The 22,235-nt window shown below is 44.5% G+C and overlaps 1 protein-coding gene across 1 annotated transcript in view; it reads right to left on the bottom strand.

Annotated features, from left to right (window-relative positions):
• Positions 1-22,235, bottom strand: part of LOC126251520 (uncharacterized) — a 282,631-nt gene that overhangs the window by 175,453 nt on the left and 84,943 nt on the right. Inside the window, exon 2 of the mRNA XM_049952002.1 lies at positions 12,619-12,896. Within this exon, the coding sequence (XP_049807959.1) occupies positions 12,619-12,838 (220 nt within the window). The 5' untranslated portion in view covers positions 12,839-12,896. The remainder of the gene's footprint in view (positions 1-12,618; positions 12,897-22,235) is intronic.

Raw genomic sequence — 22,235 nt, 5'->3', positions numbered from 1 at the left:
GACACCATCTCCTCTAATTGTGCTATGGCAACAACTGTCTGTCGAGAACATTAGCCATCGCGCTGTGGCTCGGATAACCCAGTTTCTCATACGTTTGTATACGTCGTGATAAATTTATTCTATATTATTTTGTCCAACAATTATTTTTTTTGGCACACGGCATCCGCAAATATTTTTATTGAATCGCAACATCAGCTGCACCAAATTTTTTCCACGATCCATTTTAGCTCTTAGGCCATTTTCTGCTCAACCACAGGAGCTCCTCTGTCACTGTCAATGGGAGTGCACCGGAGTGTGTCTGCACCGTGAGACCGGGCGGGGAAGGGGGGGGGGGAGGAAAGAGCGGCACAAAGCCCATGTTTGTTTGCACCGAGGCCCACTTACCCAAGTTACGGCACTGACCACAATGGGCTCGTATTTGGAATGACAGCGGTTCAAATCTCCACTTGACCATTCACATTTAGTTACATGAATGTCTGAAAGAACAGACAAAGTTGCCGATCCATAGATGTATGAAACAACCCGCCAAGGTAGCCGAGAGCGCTAACGCGCTGCTTCCTGGACTCGGGTAAGCGCGCCGGCCCCGGATCGAATCCGCCCGGCGGATTAACGACGAGGGCCGGTGTGCCGGCCAGCCTGGATGTGGTTTTTAGGCGGTTTTCCACATCCCGCTAGGTGAATACTGGGCTGGTCCCCACTTTCCGCCTCAGTTACACGACTCGCAGACATCTGAAACACATTCGCACTCTTCCATGAATGCCACCAGACACAGACAGCAGGGGTACAGTAATTCCGTCCCTTGAGGTACGGTGTGGCGGCAGGAAGGGCATCCGGCCACCCCTAAAACTAACCTTGCCAAATCCGTTCTAACCACGCCGACCCTGCGATCGCTGCGGGACTATGGCGTAAGCGGAAGAAAGAAAGATGTATGAAATACTTCGAAATTTATCGTCTCCCTGCGAATTCCTCGACATCGGCTGTACTGGGTGTAGATGCACTACCCAATAGTGATGTATGACAATATTTACCAGACCGGGACTCAAACCAGAATTTCTCGCTTGGGGTGAGCAGTAGCCTTAACCAGTTCGGCTATCTGTGCACGCTCCCCTGACCGACCCCAACCCCCATATGTCACACTGTCTATATCCTTCAGTTATATCACAGTCCACTAAATTCATAACCTAATGCTCGCAACATTACTTCGATTCCCGCAGCACGGTGAATGAGACAACAAGGAATCGTGACTATTGTTGTTGCCGTCGTGTGCCCGCCTAGGTATGTAATACTTACAGACTTATCTGTTGGTGGGAATTCAAGTTAGGTGACGAATTTGGTGGCCGAGCGGTTCTAGGCGCTACAGTCTGGAACCACGCGACCGCTACGGTCGCAGGTTCGAATCCTGCCGCGGGCATGGATGTGTGTGATGCCCTTAGGTTAGTTAGGTTTAAGTAGTTCTAAGTTATAGGGGACTGATGACCTCAGACGTTAAGTCCCATAGTGCTCAGAGCCATTTGAACCATTTTGAACGAATTTGGTGGACTACGATCTGTGAAGTTTGGGGTCCGTCCCGTGAGCGTGCACGGATAGCCAAAGTGGTTCAGCCTACCACAAATCTATCTATCTATATCCGGATCCCGCTCCAGCTACTGCCGGGTCTGAGTGCTGACGAGTCCTCTCCATTTGGCTCGGTCCTCCCACCACTTTTCTTCCTCCACTTGTTGCCAGGTCACACCTCTCCTTTCCACAGATATTTTAACTCCCATTTTCCACTGTGTTCTTGGGCGCCCTCTAGGTCTTTTCCCATCCATCTTTAGTTATTCCATAATTTTGAGGAGTCTCTGCCCATGCATCTTCTTAACATGCCCATACCATCTTAATCTCTTTTTTTTTTTCAATTTCTTCTCTCAATTCCTTACTCAGTCCATTCTTGTTTTTCCGTTAACTGCTCTGAGAAATTCCATTTCCCCTGCTTGCAGCCTGCTCCTGTCCCTTTCTGTCATTGTATATGTTTCTCCACCATACGTGACAGTAGGGAAGTAATAATTCGTATACATAAGGAGTTTTGCTTTTTCTGAAACTTCCTTATTCCAAATCAGGTGTTTTATTGTTTGGTACAAATTGCCTCCCTTCTGTAACCTCCTATTAATTTCGTTAATTATTCTTCCATCCCTAGATATTTCACTCCCTTTGATTGTGGCACCATACACAATCATTAACCCGGCTCCATGGAGGTAGGGCCCCCTTCCCTATTCCTCCACTGGGGTAGTTCCTGTCTGGCGCGTCCACGTCGCGGGGGTGGGCATCCTACACTTCAGTAGGCCGGAGTGTTAGGATGGCTGAGTTCAGGCAGGGACCCAATCCCGTGGGGTATAACACGGAACCCATGCCCAGGGTTACGGGTGAAGAAATTAATGGCAGCGACGGCGGAGAAGGAAACTTCGTAAAGGCTTAGCTGGCAGATGAGGCAACCCTCCTGTCTGGGTATTAAATGAGAAGGGAACCACTGCCTTGTGGTGGAGGAGAAGCTCCAAAGGCTAAGGGAGAATGGTTCAAATGGCTCTGAGCACTATGGGACTTAACATTTTAGGTCATCAGTCCCCTAGAACTTAGAACTACTTAAACCTAACTATACTAAGGACATCACACACATCCATGCCCGAGGCAGGATTCGAACCTGCGACCGGAGCAGTCCCGCGGTTCCGGACTGCAGCGCCTAGAACCGCACGGCCACCGCGGCCGGCGCTAAGGGAGACAACCCCAACAGAAAATCCTTTCTTGCGTTAGGCCTAGCAAGCCAGTAGGAAAGTCTTCATATATTGCTTTCAAAACACAGACGAGGGACCGCAAGTGATAAGCAGAAAATACTTGTTCGAGCCCCTGTGAGGAAAAAATTTCATATGTCACTACTGGGCAGTATATCCGTACCCAATATAGCTGATGCCAATGAATTCGCAGTCAGCGAATTAATTTAGAAGTACACACACTCAGATTTTCCATGATTTCCTTAAATAGCTTACGACACATGCAAGCATGGTTCCTTAGGCAGGACGCAGCCTATTATCATCTCCATCCTTCGCGATTCAGTGCTTGTTCCCTGTTCCTAACGACCTGCACATCGGCGGGACGTTAGGCTCTAATCTTCCTTCCTTTTCGTAGCAACCGAAATAAATCCCGAAGTACCATCGAGGCACGAATCACGGTCGATAGATCGACTATTGTATGTGACAAGACGACGCTAATGTGGGTGAGACGCAACCCGCGTGTGCCACGGAAACGGTAAAGAGGCAAGGACTAGTGGTGGGGTCCAGGGTCAAGCGGAAGAAGGTCGGCTGTTGGCGGTAGTGCGCCGCCGCCCCTGGAGGAAGAGGTGATGGGGGCGGGGGTGGGGCCGTGACACGACCTACATGCCACATACCGCCTCCCACGCGCCACGCAATGCACCTGTTTGGCACCGCGTCCCGGCCTTGTCCCGCGTTCCACACCGTTACCTCCAAACGGTTCCCACAAGATACTGACGGCCTGCCGTCACCTACTCTACTTGCTGCACAGGTCATCCTGCTATAGGGCTGTGGTTACTTCTTTCTGAGGCGTAAGAACATAAAGGTTCGAATGTGTTCGGTCACGAAACTAACAAGGGGAGGTCACGACGTTTGGAATGTGGATTTACTGCTAACTTCGTACACTCGTGGTACTCCATGAGGACAACAAAATGTGTAAGCAGTAGCGCGTACTAGCCGGCCAGTGTGGCCGAGCGGTTCTAGGCGCTTCAGTCAGGTTCGAATCCTGCCTCGGGCATGGATGTGTGTGATGTCCTTAGGTTAGTTAGGTTTAAGTAGTTCTAAGTTCTAAGGGACTGATGACCTCAGATGTTAAGTCCCATAGTGCTCAGAGCCATCTCAACCATTTTTAGTAGCGCGTACTTCTCAAGCATTATTGAGAAAATCGCAAGATAATTTCGGTCATCAAATATATACCTGTGCATGGGCATTTTTACCATGAAGCGGCAGCAGCCGAATGATTAGCGTTCAAGCCCCGTAATCATTGGATCGCTATATCAAGTCCCATTCGTCAGTTTATTTTCCCCAACACAGTCATATCCTTTACTATTTATATTACAATTGATATACTGGGAAAAATGCGTGTAATCGGAAGAACTTTTATTAAATTTACGATGTTATATGGCAGTCTACAAATTTTTATCATCACAAATAATTTAATATTCATAATTATCGACTAGTAAACGACCACACATGAAGTGATAGTGAATATGTATGCTTGTCTGTGATTTGAGAAATCCCTTATACCTGGAAGGAGCCCAAAACTACTTGTTACATGCAAGTTTTGACTGGCATAGACTGCTTTCGAAAGATGTACAATTAATCGTCACTTTCAACATTACGAGTACAAGCTGCAGGACGGTATTTTTCATAAAAACATGGAAAACAAAGTTAAACGGCGCCAGCTGCATTGAATAAATTCTATGTTTCCGCATACGCAAGGTCTTTTGAGGTTTTCTATGGAAAAGAAACCTCGTTAACATTTTCAAAGACCTCTCTTTTAGCCGATAATTTGGAAGCAAACCATGCATAATACAGCATTTCCTTAAATATTGGCACTGATAATTGGTCATGCAGTATCAAGTGTATTTTAATGGTGTCTTCACGGGAAGCAATTTCTCGTTCTCTTTCAATTAATTAAGAACAATTTTGAAGACACCTAATGAAATTTTTAACTCGCCTATATAAAAAAACATCGCACGGTTGGCAAACTGGCGTGCATTTCGAAGGTACGATTTTATCGTACATGTTCCAAGTCCTTCGTCATCAGTGAAAATTTCGTCGTACAAACTAAGATTCGTTTGACCCCCACTAACCACTCAGCTGCCGCCGCTTCATGGTAAAAATGACCATGCACAGGTATATATTTGACGACCCAAATTGTTTTGTGATTTTCTCAATAACACTTGAGAAGTACGCGCTACTGCTTACACATTTTGTTGTCCTAATGGAGTACTACGGGTGTACGAAGTTTGCAGTAAATCCGCGTTCCAAACGTAGTGGCCTTCCCTTGTAAATTATTTGCAAAAGAACATTACTGTTATTACTATTCAAAACAATGTAATACTAACTGCATTAATTAGTTACCAGTGACTATACTTTTTTTCTTTTTTTTTAATACTAGCCTTGCACTTTGCAGCACACATCTGCGACAGTGAAGCGAAGACAGAGACGTCACTTATAATTAAATATCGAATGAAAATGCATTCTCCGTGTTGTATGTAGTTCCCGCAGTGGACGAGAAATTGCTTCATTGTTAAACTCGCAACAGATAAACGAACCAACTGACAGTACAAAACAACAGTAACTCTATGATGGCTACTATACTGCCGTACAGCTTAATAGTATTGCTGTATTATGATTACACATTTGTTTATAACAGGAAGAAAATGAGTTCACTATGCCGGATTTCGTATTTTATCACTAGCCGGACACTGCCCTGGCGTCCAGGACTTCGCGACGTATCGGCGGATAATACCTGCAGATCTCTATAAACTGGCTTTTTGTAGTTGGCAGATGGATATTCTATCAATAGCAATAGTTTTCAAGTGCCTGCTATGATCTTTTGGCACTTCTCCCAGTGTTGTTATTGTTATTACTGGAAGTGGTCAGACACAAAGCACTGGCAGCGTGAAGTCTTATAATTTTTGCCATGTCAGAAGCCCACGTACCCATTGATTTAGAAATAGTCAGTAATCATATTGCACATATACTGACGGAAAAGATCGCAACACCAGGAATGAGTTGTACCAAACAAACGAAAGTTGGTAGGCATGTTTGTACATCAGAAAGATGATGTCTACTAAAATTTCGCTCCAGTCGAATAAGACTGGCGCTATTAGCGCCACTATGAGAATGAAAATCAGGTTTGCCTTACATATACGCAGTAAGGTCGTAAGCGTTAGGTACGTATGAGACTCGACGTGGTGAGCCGATGTTAGTCAAGAACGCCTTTAAGGCGACAAAGACCTGTACATATTAAGTTACCACACATAAAAAATATCAGCACTTATACCCATTACACCTGTGTGCACTAGGACTGTTGATATTTTTAAAAATACTGGGAATCCTATATACCGATATTTAAACTAAATTCATTACTGACCCTCGATCCATCGTTATAACGAGATATCGACAGAAAAGATATCTACATATATACCTATCAAAAATCGGTTGCACATTGTAAATATACTGCCGGTTTTAGAGCTGTGTATTTAAGTGTTAATTTATTATTAGATATTCTGTATATCAACAAGCTAGCAGCCTGCTTCCCCCTTAGAGCAAGAAATTAAAAGGAAAAGTTGCTTTGCTAACAGTGGTACTGCGTGTAAGTACCACAATAAAAGGTGCGCGATGGGTCCGTCGTTCGTTTTCGTCACTCATCGGATTTATCCGGAACACTTCATGTCGACTTCCCTACTTTTTCATTAATGCCAACGTCAGTGACCTAGCAGTTGTAGTGTCAAAATCGCATGGTGAAGCTAAACGTTGCAGCTTCTATTGGTTACGTCAACATTTCCCCTCACGTCTCCGCGCACCGCACAAACCAATCTTGTTAGTTAGACTTTTGCTCATCATTTTCAGTAACTGATTTTGAAGAATGCCGATGTCAAGAAACAGCACACTAATTGCGTTAAGAATTGTTTTTTAACGCACTGGTGTGGTATCTCTTCACTTGTTATTCCATTCGTGTCAAAAAATGGTTCAAATGGCTCTGAGCACTATGGGACTTAACATCTGAGGTCATCAGTCCCCTAGAACTTAGAACTACTTAAACCTAACTAACCTAAGGACATCACACACAGCCATGCCCGAGGCAGGATTCGAACCTGCGACCGTTGCGGTCGCGCGGCTCCAGACTGAAGCACCTAGAACCGCTCGGCCACCCATTCATATCGCCACCCCCCTTCCCCCCCCCCCCCCCCCCCGTCCCCCGTAGTGGAACAGTGAAATTGGACATCTTCTTTTGTACCACATGTAAGTGCTCCATACAATCAAAGAGAAAGACTGGACGTGACGAAAGCGCAAAAAGTAGTAAGACACCTTCATACAGTGAAAGTAAAATCATGTTCTACTACAATTTCAGAAGGAGATCTTTAAATATTTACCGAAAACTGTGAAAAAAAAATAAAATAAATATATTGGCACTCCATACTGCCATATGGAATCGATTTATCGATAAATTGCGAGCAACAGTTATCGCCCGCTATAACGACACGTTTTGGAAATGGTATCGATATATCTACACATTGATAGTTTGTCAGCAGCCCTAGTGTACACCCTTTCATTCACAGAATGCGGCATACACTTTTTGAATAACTGATAATGGAATCACTGTGCTTTCAAGCAGCAAGCAACGAGTGACACTATGTCAGTTAACCACGCCCGTCACATGATCGGAAGATTACGCGAGCAGGGAACGGTAAGGCCACATGTTCTTTAGGAAGCGATGCCGCTTTTATCTTGGACGCGCTGTGTGGTTTGAGCTGATTTTGTTTAAAAATTTGACATAAGCAATGAAGGAGGCACTATTAATATAGCTGTTAGGTGTCCTAATGTGCCTACAGAAAGTGATTCGCTGTAGCATCCAAAGATTTCTACGCTGGCAGCCAATCTGATAGTTTTTCCCCAGTTTAAAACATCACTCGAGGATCTTCATGCATGCTGTGCAGTGCAGGAAGTTTGCTGTGTAAAGCGGTCACACGGACGAAAGGCAGTGGCACGGCCTGAGTCACGAACCTTTCCCCTAGGGCGACCTTCAGCGCAGAGCCGCTACCGTTCCACCAGCTCACGGACGGTAGCCGTCGAATACTGCGCGCTAGATTGCTGGCAGCTGCTCGCCGGCAGTGTTTCGTGCTGCAGTCGCGGTAGTGACACCAATTTTGGACATTTCACTGAACTGTTCATTCAGTTTAACATCGCGAGAGGTACGTAGATTGTGACGAAATGAGTAAGGCATAAAAATGGTTCAAATGGCTCTGAGCACTATGGGACTCAACTGCTGTGGTCATAAGTCCCCTAGAACTTAGAACTACTTAAACCTAACTAACCTAAGGACATCACACACATCCTTGCCCGAGGCAGGATTCGAACCTGCGACCGTAGCAGCAGCGCGGTTCCGGACTGAAGCGCCTAGAACCGCTCGTCCATAGTGGCCGGCTAAGTAAGACAATAACACTTTGTGAAGAAGGTTGTACTTATGCAGAAATACCATAGAAACTGCGAGAAGAGCTGCGTAGTCGGGTACGAGGAAAGTCTGCAAGAATTTGCGTCAGCCAAAGCCGCTCCAAGAACCGGCAGAAAAGGAACCTTAACTGATGAAGAATGTCGTGGACTAAACCGTCTTTCTCTGCAAAGTCGTCGCCGTACCGCAAAAGATGTACATGCCATCTCCAATACTTCAGGGGTTGAAGTTTCTAATCAAACAGCCAGACAAAACATTTGTGAATTTTTTTTTTTTTTAAAAAGGCATATTTACGCCAGTGACTGTAACACTTTCTTTATTTCAAGACTGCAATTTCAGCCTTAGGCCTTTATCAAGTGCAGATTTTTGTGGCTTTAAGTCATGTCAACTTAAAATGAGCTGACATATTTATATGTCGTTTTCATTACTATTAAGTACATTCGTGTGGCTGTTACATATTGCGAGCTCACGTATCCACATGTCATAAAACAACATAGTCTGTAGACACTCATGTTCGTTAGCCCATCACTAGTCACATATGCACTAAACTGCAGCGGCAGATTACTGTTCACATGCTACTCATAGGACGTCTTTTATAAAGTTCTACATGATTGTGAATCTCAGGTATAAAAAGTTAAATCCCTGTAAATGGTTTACGAGAGAGCATTCCAAGAAGGAAGTCTTATCTGAAAAAAATTTAGAGTCAGAAACGTATGCAGCGGGCTTTTGCACACAGGGTGTGACGGCAAGAAGACTGGGATAGTCTCATTTGGAATGAGGACACTAAGATCAGTACCTTTGGAGAAATGGAATTCATTTATTTCATCGTAGTGCAGGCGAAAAATTGTTGCGTTAATGCACCACTGCCACTATGAAGCATCCTATCAGTGTCATTACGGGAGGCTGCACTGCAAGACTCGGCATTATGCGTCTGAAAATGTTTGGAAGCAACATTAGGGCCCTCTGTTCATGTTTAAGGTAACAACATTCAGGGAATCGTTAAGCAAGGCAGACCGTCATGTCACAGCGCTAGAATTAATCTGAAATGATTCGCTGACCATCACATTAGTATGCTGACTTGGCCTGGAAACAGTACCGACCTCAGTCCGAATGAGAACTTGTGGTACCGGCTGAAAATTGTGGTTTCAAGGCGGAATCCCAGCAACAAGAGGGAACTGCTGTAGGCCTCCGTCAGTTCTTGGTTCAGAGTTCTTAACCCAGAAGGTCTTCATTATCTGGTAGACTCGATGCCGCACTCAATGGAGGCGGTGATTACATCAAATGGATATCCCACCCGAAATGCTGAGAAACATGGTACTAACGTCTATTCCAAATAATTTGTAACTTTTTGAAATTGTTGGGTTGGGATTATTTTGTTTGGATCTAATTAAATTTTTATATTTCTACTCAAAACTTTCTAAAGAATTATAATGTATATTTCAGCTAAAATAAAATCCTGGCTGGAATATTTAATGAATATCTACACTACTGGCCATTAAAACTGTTACACCAAGAAGATGAAGTGCTACAGACGCGAAATTTAACCGACAGGAAGAACAGTCTGTGATATGCAAATGATTAGCTTTTCAGAGCATTCACACAAGGTTGTCGCCGGTGGCGACACCTACAACGTGGTAACATGAGGAAAGTTTCCAACCGATTCCTCACACACAAACAGCAGTTGACCGGCGTTGCCTGGTGAAACGTTGTTGTGATGCCTCGTGTAAGGAGGAGAAATGCGTACCATCACGTTTCCGACTTTGATAAAGGTCGGATGTAGCGTACCGCGATTGCGGTTTATCGTATCGCGACATTGCTGCTCGCGTTGGTCGAGATACAATGACTATTAGCAGAATATGGAATCGGTGGGTTCAGGAGGATAATAAGGAACGTCGTGCTGGATCTCAACGGTCTCGTATCACTAGCAGTCGAGATGACAGGCATCTTATCCGCATGGCTGTAACGGATAGTGCAGCCACGTCTCGATCCCTGAGTCAACAGATGGGGACGTTTGCAAGACAACAACCATCTGCACGAACAGTTCGACGGCATTTGCAGCAGCATGGACTATCAGCTCGGAGACCATGGCTGCGGTTACCCTTGAGTCTGCATCACAGACAGGAGCGGTTGCAATGGTGTACTCAACGACGAACCTGGGTGCACGAATGGCAAAACGTCATTTTTTCAGATGAATCCAGGTTCCGTTTACAGCATCATGATGGTCGCATCCGTGTTTGGCGACATCGCGGTGAACGCACATTAGAAGCGTGTATTCGTCATCGCCATACTGGCGTATCACCAGGTGTGATGGTATGGGGTGCCATTGGTTACACGTCTCGGTCACCTCTTGTTCGCATTGACGGCAATTTGAACAGTGGACGTTACATTTCATATGTGTTACGACCCGTGGCTCTACGCTTCCTTCGATCCCTGCGAAACGCTACATTTCAGCAGGATAATGCACGACCGCATGTTGCAGGTCCTGTACGGGCCTTTCTACATACAGAAAATGTTGGATTGCTGCCCTGGCCCGCACATTCTCCAGATCTCTCACCAACTGAAAACGTCTGGTCAATGGTGGCCGAGCAACTGGCTCGTCACAATACGCCAGTCACTACTCTTGATGAACTGTGGTATCGCGTTGAAGCTGCATGGGCAGCTGTACTTGTAGACGCCATCCAAGCTGTGTTTGGCTCATTGCCCAGGCGTATCAATGTCGTTATTACAGCCAGAGGTGGTTGTTCTGGGTACTGATTTCTCAGGATCTATGTACCCAAACTGCGTGAAAATGTAATCACATGTCAGTTCTAGTATAATATATTTGTCCAATGAATACCCGTTTATCATCTGCATTTCTTCTTGGTGTAGCAATTTTAATGGCCAGTAGTGAATAATGTATATTTTAGCTAAAATAAAATCCTGGCCGGAATATTTATGAGTATCTTTAAAGTGTCCACAATTAATGTCCTGCTGTAGCTCTAGATAGGATTTGTTCTACGTCACAAGGTAATACTTTGAAATGGATGAAATAAATAAAGGCCATAAATTCAACTAAGTACCTAGGAATTACAATTACGAACAATTTAAAATGGAAGGAACACACAGAAAATGTTGTGGGGAAGGCGGACCAAAGACTGAATTTTATTGGCATAACGCTTAGGAAACGGATCTGAGCTACTACTAAAGAGACTGCCTACTCCACGCTTGGCCGTCCTCTTTGGGAGTACTGTTGCGCGATCTGGGATCCTTACCAGATAGGATTAACGGAGTATATCAAGAAAGTTCAAAGATCAGCAGCACGTTCCGTATTATCGCGAAAATGGGGCAGAGAGTTTTGCTGACATGATACAGGATTTGGTGTGAACATCATTAAAACAAATACGTTTTTCGTTGCGGCGGAATCTTCTTACGAAATTTAAATCACCAAATTTCTCCTCCGACTGCGAAAATGTTTTGTTGATGCCGACCTAGGTAGGGAGAAACGATTATCATAATAAAATAAGGGCAGTCAGAGCACGCACGGAAAGAGTTAGGTGTTTGTTATTTCCGCGCGCTGTTCGAAATTGGAATAATAGAGAATTTTTGTGAAGATGGTTCGATGAACCCTCTGCCACGCACTTAAGTGTGATTTGCAGAGTATTGACGTAGATGTAGGTCTTTACAACGAGAGCTTAGCAGTCAGTTCACGAACTATAACAGAATTTATCTCAGCAGGCACTAAGGATAAAATTTCCTCTATTACCGTAGTGTGGGTAAACATCTCGAGCTTTCAGTTATTTTTATTGCTGTCACCGCCCAGAATTAAGAACGGAACTTCAGAGACACGTTGCAGTACTTTCCGTAAATACGCAAAAGGCGGAAAATCTCTGCAAGGTACTTTACAGCTACATTGTACTTGACAGACAACAACAGTTTGTGCTATTGCGAAAAATAAAGGGAACCCGCTGGTGATGCCGAAGCGTCACTGGGACTTGTATGGGCAAAAAGACAAGAAAATTATGTTTGCTCCAGGCAGAATGCTTTCAAAAACGTAAACATCTTATTAATAAAGTTACGGTAACATCATATGCCCCTCGTCACTATTTGTGTAGGTCAGTAGAGATTACAATTATCTTTAATGTCGCAGACGTTTTTCAAGGTGAAAAAGTTGTGCGTTTCCACCTGTATACTTGACTACTGCTAAGCGAAATGAATTTTAAATTAAACATACTATTACTACACTGTAATCTTGATGCCGCGTCCTCGTTGAAATTTTAAAAGATGGTGGATTAACATAGTTGCCCTTTTTACTTAGGCTGAAGCATAGCAGCTTGTTTAATAATAAACACCTGAGCCCCAAATCAAGTGACAGGAGCACGGGCTAGGCTGCGTACTCACTGTCGATCTCGTAGGTGCGCCATCCGTAGGCGACATTGAGCTCCTTCTTGCCGTCGAAGAGACCGAAGTGGACGCGGCCGTCCGACTCGTGCGGGTTGGGGATGCGGCGGGCGCGCGCCACCACCCAGAACTTGGTGCCCAGAGCGGCCACCAGCAGCGCGATCGCCAGGCACGAGCCGAAGAACGTCGCGAAGATGGCGCCCCGCCGGAACAGCTCCATGGCCAGGCCGCGCCGCGCGAAATCAGTCGCCCAGCATTGCGACAACACACCACACGCCCTGCGCACACGGAGAAAGAAGACACCATAAACAACAGTTACTCATTCGTATAACCGTTGAGTGACTGTAGGGGGAGTCAAGGAAATTTAGACATAATTTCTGTTTGAGTCTCACTATGTCCATCTTTATACAGGTGGTTGTGGGATAGTCGAATGTCGAATCAGAATATCTTTCAGCCGTCTAATTTTCCAAATTTTCCGCTCCCGGTAGTTGAGTGGTCAGCGCGACAGAATGTCAATCATAAGGGCCCGGGTTCGATTCCCGGCTGGGTCGGAGATTTTCTCCGCTCAGGGACTGGGTGTTGTGTTGTCCTAATCATCATCATTTCATCCCCATCGACGCGCAAGTCGCCGAAGTGGCGTCATATCGAAAGACTTGCACCCGGCGAACGGTCTACCCGACGGGAGGCCCTATTCACACGACATTTACATTTATATCCAAATTGTTATTTTGTTGAGCAAACAGTTTCGGCAATATATTACGCAATCTTCAGCACCACTGACCGACGTATACGGTGATTCTCACCTCTGGTCCAGCCAAAATACGGGCAAGCATTCAATGTCTGGTCTCTGTAGATTTTTGACACAGCGATCCCTTCTATCATCACTTGCTCACAAGTCAGATCCAAGGGGTCGCTGTGTCAAAAATCTACAGAGACCAGACATTGAATGCTGGCCCCTATTTTGACTGGTCCTAAAGTGGGAGTCTTCCTAGTAACTGTCTGTGAGAGGGCGTAAAGATGGTGTAATATATCGCCGAAACTAGTTGCTCAATAAAATAACAATTTGGAAATTTAGACGGCTGCAACATGGAAACAGAAAAGATTGTAACAACTACAGAGGTATCTCTTTAATCAGCGTTGTGGGTAAATTCTTCTCAGGTATTGTTGAAAGGAAAGTGCGAGTATTAGTTGAGGACAAATTGGATGAAAATCAGTGTGGGTTTAGGCCTCTTAGAGGTTGTCAGGACCAGATCATTAGCTTATGGCAAATGATGGAGAAGTGTTACGAGTGGAACAGTGAATTGTATCTATGCTTTACAGATCTAGAAAATGCATATGACCGGGTTCCTAGGAGGAAGTTATTGTCTGTTCTACGAGATTATGGAATAGGAGGCAAACTTTTGCAAGCAATTATAGGTCTTTAGAAAGATAGTCAGGCGGCAGTTAGAGTTGACGGTAAATTGAGTTCATGGTTCAGAGTAGTTTCAGGTGTAAGACAAGGCTGCAACCTGTCTCCACTGTTGTTCCTATTATTTATGGATCATATGTTGAAAACAATAGACTGGCTGGGTGAGATTAAGATATGTGAACACAAAATAAGCAGTCTCGCATATGCGGATGACTTAGTTGTGATGGCAGATTCGATTGAAAGTTTGAAAAGTAATATTTCAGAGTTATATCAAAAATGTAAGGACTATGGTATGAAGATTAGCATCTCCAAACTGAAAGTAATGTCAGTGGGAAAGAGACATAAACGGATTGAGTGCCAAATAGGAGGAACAAAGTTAGAACAGGTGGACGGTTTCAAGTACTTAGGATGCATATTCTCACAGGATGGCAACATAGTGAAAGAACTGGAAGCGAGGTGTAGCATAGCTAACGCAGTGAGCGCCCAGCTACGATCTACTCTCTTCTGCAAGAAGGAAGTCAGTACCAAGACTAAGTTATCTGTGCACCGTTTAATCTTTCGACCAACTTTGTTGTATGGGAGCGAAAGCTGGGTGGATTCAGGTTACCTTTTCAACAAGGTTGGGGTTCAAATGGTTCAAATGGCTGTGAGCACTATGGGACTTAACTTCTAAGGTTATCAGTCCCCTAGAACTTAGAACTACTTAAACCTAACTAACCTAAGGACATCACACACATCCATGCCCAAGGCAGGATTCGAATCTGCGACCGTAGCGGCCGCGCGGTTCCAGACTGTAGCGCCTTTAACCGCTTGGCCACCACGGCCGACCAAGGTTGGGGTTGCGGATATGAAAGTAGCTAGGATGATCGCAGGTACTAGTAGATGGGAACAATGGCAGGAAGGTGTCTACAATGAGGAAATCAAAGAAAAACTGGGAATGAACTCTATAGATGTAGCAGTCAGGGCGAACAGGCTTAGATGGTGGGGTCATGTTACACGCATGGGAGAAGCAAGGTTACCCAAGGTTCAGCAATAGAGGGCACGAGGAGTCGAGTTAAGAATGATTTTGAAGTAATGGGCTTAACATCACAAAAGGCATCAATGTTAGCACTGAATAGAGGATCATGGAGGAATGTTATAACGCTGAAAGGCATAATCAGTCTTAAATGATGATGATGGAAGGTGTTTTGATTCTACACTCATTTCTGTTTGCTGAGATGAATGCCAAATTCCTTTAAATAGGGATAAACGTACGAGCTCTAACAGTCTGGGTTGACTTTTCGATTCAACGACTGTAGAAATCACGTGGTTTTGAGGCGAATGATGATCGAAGGGGTCACTGTGTCAAAAATCTACTGAGACCACTCACTGAATGCTGGCCCCTATTTTGACTGGACCTAAAGTTGGAATCTTCCTACTACACGTCTTCCATGGGGGATGAACATGGCGTAAAATATCGCCGAAACTGGTTGCGCGATAAAATTATAATTTGGAAATTTAAGCGGCTGAAAGGTGTTTTGATTCGACACTCATTTCTGTTTGTTGTGATGAACGGCAACTTCCTTTAAATCCGGATAAATGTACGAACTGTGGACCTTACAGTGATGGGGAGGTGTGCATGCATCATGAAGCAGACAGCCGGTACTGTAGGTTCAATTATTGGGTTGGTGCATAAGTTCGTAGAGTTTTCCCATAAGTTTACTAAACACAACAGACACACATAACAGAGTCATTAGCCATCAATTTACAATAGTCTGCGGTAACTTTTCGATTCTACGACTGTAGAAATTACATGGTTTTGAGGCGAAGAGTTAGTCGAGCCATGTTCGGAGCGCATTTTCACCCAGAAAAGTAGTTCCTTGAGGATTGTTCGATAGAGAGCTGAAAAGGTGAAAATCTGAGAGCATAATATCAGCTGAGTAAGGTAGTTCTGGAATGACTTTCCAATCCAACTCCAGTATAGTGTTGTTTGTCAGTCTAGCAGACTGCTGGCGGGCATTATCGTGGGGTAGTATCGCTTCATGCAAGCTTCCTGGTCGTTGTTCTTAGACTACGTCTGCAATATGTCTCATTTGTTGACATTAAATGGCAGCAGTGATGATTACACCTTGTGCAAGCAATGCGTAGTACACTACACCGTCGTTGTTCCACCAGACGCGTAACATTACCTTTAGGGGATGTGTGCAGGTCTTTGTATGGGAAGTTGCTGCTTTATTTGGGCTCTAACATTGCTTTCTTTTCTCGTCACCAGTAACGACACGTGATCGGAATGTTCGGTGTTGTTCATGAGCCAACTGATGGCGAGCAAACAGAGATGCGCATATGGCCATCCACTGATTTTTGTGAAGCTTAGAACATGCAGTACCCATACACCCAATTTTTGAACCTTCTCATCGCATGCAAATGTCGCACAATTGTGGAGTGATCACAGTTCACCACAGCTGCTAGTACTCGAGTACACTGAAGTGGATTTTGTTTCTGTTGTGGTCTTCAGTCGGAAGACTGGTTTTATGCGGCTCTCCGTGCTACTCTATCGTGTGCAAGCGTCTTCATCGCCAAGCAAATACAGCAACCCACGTTCTTCTGAATCTGCTTGCTGTATTCACCTCTTGGTTTCATTGTACGATTTTACCCCCCGCACTTCTCTCCAGTACTAAACTGCTGATCCCTTGATGTCCCAAAATATGTCCTACCAACCGATCGCTTCTGAAATCTGGTATCGCAGGACGGAGCGGATCAGGTTGTGGAAACGGGCCAAGATCAGTTACTGTTAGTTACACAAGAACACACAACTTTATTCCTCGAAAACACAATTCACAGTGTTCTCTTTAAAACAACAAGGATCAATTCACGCCTGAGGGTCAAAGTAACTTCTAATAAGGTTTAAACCCTTTAAAACACAATTCGGAGTATAATGCGTATTCATTTCAAAGATAGTCGACAACATGAAAGTTTCAGAATTAGTTTTTGAACGTCTCGAAGGCGACAGCGAAAAATGTTACCTAAGAGGTCGCGATCAGCCAGTGAGCTCAAGCACGGGTGGGCAACCGGGGCCCGCGGGACGGATCCGGTCCGGAGTTTAAATCCGGCCCGCGGAAGGAATTCGTGGGAGGGGGAGCGTGGTCTTACTAGAACATTACAACTGTTGAAATTGAAGGTAATGTATGATGAATTGGCTGCAACCTGTTGCTTTCATAAGCGTTTATGTTTCCATGATTATACAGAGGGGTAAAAAAATGTATCCACTGTTTAAAAGTCCATAACTTGCAAAGTAAGTGACGGAGTTGTCTCATTTTTGGTGGAAGTGTAGCTTAAAGTCCAACTTAAAGATATCACTGTAGGTGTTTGAAATGGTCACCATTAAGATCCACACACAAACGATGCCGCCGAACTGCAGCACGAACTACTGACTGCAACGTGTTCAGTTGGATATTTGGACATGAATGTACGATGGATTCTTGAAGTTCATCCAAAGTGCGTGGCTTTTGTCGATAAACGACGTCCTTTAGTGTTCCCCACAGGTAAAAGTCCAGAGGCGTTAGGTGTGGGAACGTGGTGGATACTCCACAGCACCTCTACGGCCTATCAATCTTCCTGGTAGATATTCGTCGAGATCTAACACGGTTTTGGTAGTGGGCTGGGGCACCATCTTGTTGAAAGTAAACTCTTCCGTCTCCATACAAGTCTCGGATGGCAGGTAAAATGGATGTCTGAAGCTTCTGAAGGTACACCTCACCGGTAACTGTGCCGTCAAAGAAGAATGGCCCAATCAAGCCCCGGTAAGAAAACCCACACCACACATTTACTCCTGGAAAATTCACGGCTTTGTCTACATGGACGTTCGGATTTTCGGCGGACCAGTAGATGCAATTGTGGCGATTTACTGTACCATTGAGTTTGAACTGTGCCTCATCAGACCACACAATCATCTCTGCAAACTCTTCATCGTTGCGCACCATGTTAGTAAACCACTCGCAGTACTCCATTCTACGGTCTGGGTCGTCCTCGTTCATTGCGTGTAGCAATCGTGGGATATAGCACTTTGCTGTCTTCAAAACTCGCCGAACACTTGAGCGACTCACTCCAGTTTCACGGGAATATTGTCTCACAGACTTCTGTGGTGAGCGAGTGAATTGTTGTAACACACGACAGAAGTTAGCTGGACTTGTTACTGTTACAGGTCGTCCAGATCGTTGTTTGTGTACGTCTTTAACACAGCCTTCAGCTTCAAATTTGTCTCGAATGCGACGAATCGTTAAACGTGTCGATGGCTCTGTTTGATACTCATTTCGCCATTGCCGTTGAACCTCATTAATGTTTTCGTACTTAAAATACTACTTCAAAACTGACTTCCTTTCATCGAATGTAAAGCCTTGCGCCAGCCATGTTTACTCGAGTAACTAGCAACTAAGCAACTAGCAACTAAGAACAAAACACTGGCTATCTGGCGACTGTCATCTGACAAAACAAAACAACGCAATACAACGCCTGTGTGGCGATTGCCGGAACTACAAACTATTACACTACCAAAGATGAGACAACTCCGTCAATTAGTTTGCCAATTATGGACTTTTAAACAGTGGATACATTTTTTTAGACCCCTCTGTATTTCAAGATGCCTGGCATCCCATCTTCAGATGTTTACGTTTACTTACGTATCGTGAACAAAGGTGGCAGAATATTGTAACGAAAGTTTTTAAGAGAGTTACTGCAAAACACCGTTAGTAAAGAAACAATGTTCACGACGCGTAAATAAATGTAAACGTCTGAAGATGTGATGAACATAAAATGAATTTACTTTCAAGAAATGTATGTTTTGACGCATAATTTACTGGCCTGGCATGTCGGGAAATGAGTGCCATTCAAATCGGGGCGTTACCGCAGAATCGAGGTCACGGACGCTGTACTTTCGTCTTTATGCGCTAGGAGCACTGCAGCCGTGCCACGTGACGAAACGGTCCGCGAGCTTAAGTAAGAAAGTGAGTCGAACCTGCATGTCATCAAAAGCTGTCCATGCCTACACTAAAGACACGCCTCAGCGCTTGCTAGAGCAAAACACTCAGCCGCGTTACTTCACTACCGAATGGTTGCCTCCCCTCCGCCGTTCCCTGAACAGCGTTTCAATCCCCCCCCCCCACCCCCGCCGCTTCCCCTTCCTCATGGTCTCTTTTCACCCAGTGACTAGCCATTAATTATACTGCGCGACAATTAGTACCGTACGCACACAACGCGCTGACTGCATCTCCTGCGCATTCACTAGTTTGTTTAGTTCTCTCGTTGGAAGTCATAAACAAAACGCAGCAGGCAGGCGACATTCAGGAGGGTGCACAGCGTCCGTCTCCGTTCTGAGTTCATTCAATCAGTGGAAATTCGACCGATAGATTATTTATAGAATATGCGTCTATTTAGAAACACAGGAAAGACAAAAAATTGAATGAAGCAGCATTCTAGTGAGGTATATTAAGTAAGTCTGCTACCAAGCCTAAGCATCTACCCCTGTTACATTTCAGATCGTTAAGAAACCCAAAGTATACGAATCTTTATTGTGCCTACGTTTCTAAGCAAAGAAAGGAAAGCAGAAAGGTGGAAGGAGTATATAGAGGGTCTATACAGGGGCGATGTTCTTGAGGACAATATTATGGAAATGGAAGAGGAGGTAGATGAAGATGAAATGGGAGATATGATACTGCGTGAAGAGTCTGACAGAGCACTGAAAGACCTAAGTCGAAACAAGGCCCCGGGAGTAGACAAAATTCCATTAGAACTACTGACAGCTACCATCTGGTGAGCAGGATGTATGAGACAGGCGAAATTCCCTCAGACTTCAAGAAGAATATAGTAATTCCAATCCCAAAGAAAGCAGGTGTTGACATGTGAAAATTACCGAACTATCAGTTTAATAAGTCACAGCTGCAAAATACTAACGCGAATTCTTTACAGACGAATGGAAAAACTGGTAGAAGCTGACCTCGGGGAAGATCAGTTTGGATTCCGTAGAAATGTTGGAACACGTGAGGCAATACTGATCCTACGACTTATCTTAGAAGAAAGATTAAGGAAAGGCAAACCTACGTTTCTAGCATTTGTAGACTTAGAGAAAGCTTTTGACAATGTTGACTGGAATACTCTATTTCAAATTCTGAAGGTGGCAGGGGTAAAATACAGGGAGCGAAAGGCTATTTACAATTTGTACAGAAACCAGATGGCAGTTACAAGAGTCGAGGGGCACGTAAGGGAAGCAGTTGTTGGGAAGGGAGAGAGACAGGGTTATAGCCTCTCCCCGATGTTATTCAATCTGTAAATCGAGCACGCAGTAAAGGAAGCAAAAGAAAAATTCGGAGTAGGAATTAAAATCCATGGAGAAGAAATAAAAACTTTGAGGTTAGTCGATGACATTGTAATTCTGTCAGAGACAGCAAAGGACTTGGAAGAGCAGTTGAACGGAATGGACAGTGTCTTGAAAGAAGGATATAAGATGAACATCAACAAAAGCAAAACGAGGATAATGGAATGTAGTCGAATTAAATCGGGTGATGCTGAGGGAATTAGATTAGGAAATGAGACACTTAAAGTAGTAAATGAGTTTTGCTATTTGGGGAGCAAAATAATTGATGATGGTCGAAGTGGAGAGGATATAAAATGTAGACTGGCAATGGCAAGGAAAGCGTTTCTGAAGAAGAGAAATTTGTTAACATCGAGTATAGATTTAAGTGTCAGGAAGTCGTTTCTGAAAGTATTTGTATGGAGTGTAGCCATGTATGGAACTGAAACATGGACGATAATTAGTTTAGACAAGAAGAGAATAGAAGCTTTCGAAATGTGGTGCTACAGAAGAATGCTGAAGATTAGATGGGCAGATCACATAACTAATGAGCAGGTATTGAATAGAATTGGGGAGAAGAGGAGTTTGTAGCACAACTTGACTAGATGAAGGGATCGGTTGGTAGGATATGTTCTGAGGCATCAAGGGATTACCAATTTGGTACTGGAGGGCAGCGTGGACGGTAAAAATCGAAGAGGGAGACCAAGAGACGAGTACACTAAGCAGATTCAGAAGGATGTAGGCTTCAGTAGGTACTGGGAGATGAAGAAGCTTGCACAGGATAGAGTAGCATGGAGAGCTGCATCAAACCAGTCTCAGGACTGAAGACCACAACAACATGTTTCTTCATATTTAATCATTTAATGCGCGGTTCTTTGTGCTAAGGACTGTTTCTAGTCGAGCTTATGAGTCACAGATGTCATGAAGACTAAGAATATATCCGATTCAATTTTTTTGCAGATATTGTGGTTTTTGTTTATAAAGAACCTGTACAAAGATACACAAACAATGAATTTCCTTACTCTGTTACAATTTAGAACGATACTTGGGTGCATCTTGCACCTCTTCTCTTACCGTACTGCCGCCTCGTTTTCTTATTCCATTTACTGGCGTCACTAACTTCGTGCCTTACCTGCCCGTGAGTGGCAGCAGCAGCGCTTTTCGATAAGTGCTCTGTCGTAATATTTACGGAGCGACCGATAGTATTTCCAGTATTTCCGGGTCGTCGTGTGTCGAGAGGTCAGTTGGGAGCTCAGTCGAGGACGGAGCACCAGTGAGGCGCGGACAGCCAGTACTCGCCGACCATTGGCGACACACAAGAAATGTCGACGGAAGGAGATTGGAGCTGGAACGACCGCTGGTTGCTCATTCGGTTGATCGTCTCAATGGGCGACGTGTATTGGTTCTGTTGATCTCGTCACTTGGTCATCGTGCCGGACGTGGATCGGTTCCTTCCTTGCGCAGAGATGTCGTGGCCAATGGGCAAGAGTTACCTCTGCATGGATGGGTCCCACCCAGTGTGCCCGGGTCGCCGTGTCACCGAGTTCCAAACGGACATGGAGTTGAGCCGGGATGGAGCTGCAGTCAGCTTCGGACAGCCAACTAGGTCTACACAAATTTGGAAATAGTCACGAATTAACGATGAAAATGTCTGCTGCGAGGAAAGCATTGTAGCTAAGAGCAGGGAGACGCGTTCGAATTTCAAATCTGCCTCACTGGTTAGTTAAAGATCCGCGACATTCGCACACATCCATCAAAATACAAACTAAGCTTTTCTAATAGTTCCTACTCCGATAACTTGTTGAGTGAAACAAATGTCACCGTCCATTGTGCCGAATTGCGTGTTTGCAAAGGTCTGATATCTGAGTTTGATAACAACTTCGCAAA

The sequence above is a fragment of the Schistocerca nitens genome, chromosome 4 (assembly GCF_023898315.1).
Source record: "Schistocerca nitens isolate TAMUIC-IGC-003100 chromosome 4, iqSchNite1.1, whole genome shotgun sequence".
In the NCBI taxonomy this organism is placed as follows: Eukaryota; Metazoa; Arthropoda; class Insecta; order Orthoptera; family Acrididae; genus Schistocerca; species Schistocerca nitens.
The sequence above is the reverse complement of the archived record's forward strand: the minus strand, read 5'-3'. Positions and strand labels throughout refer to the sequence as shown.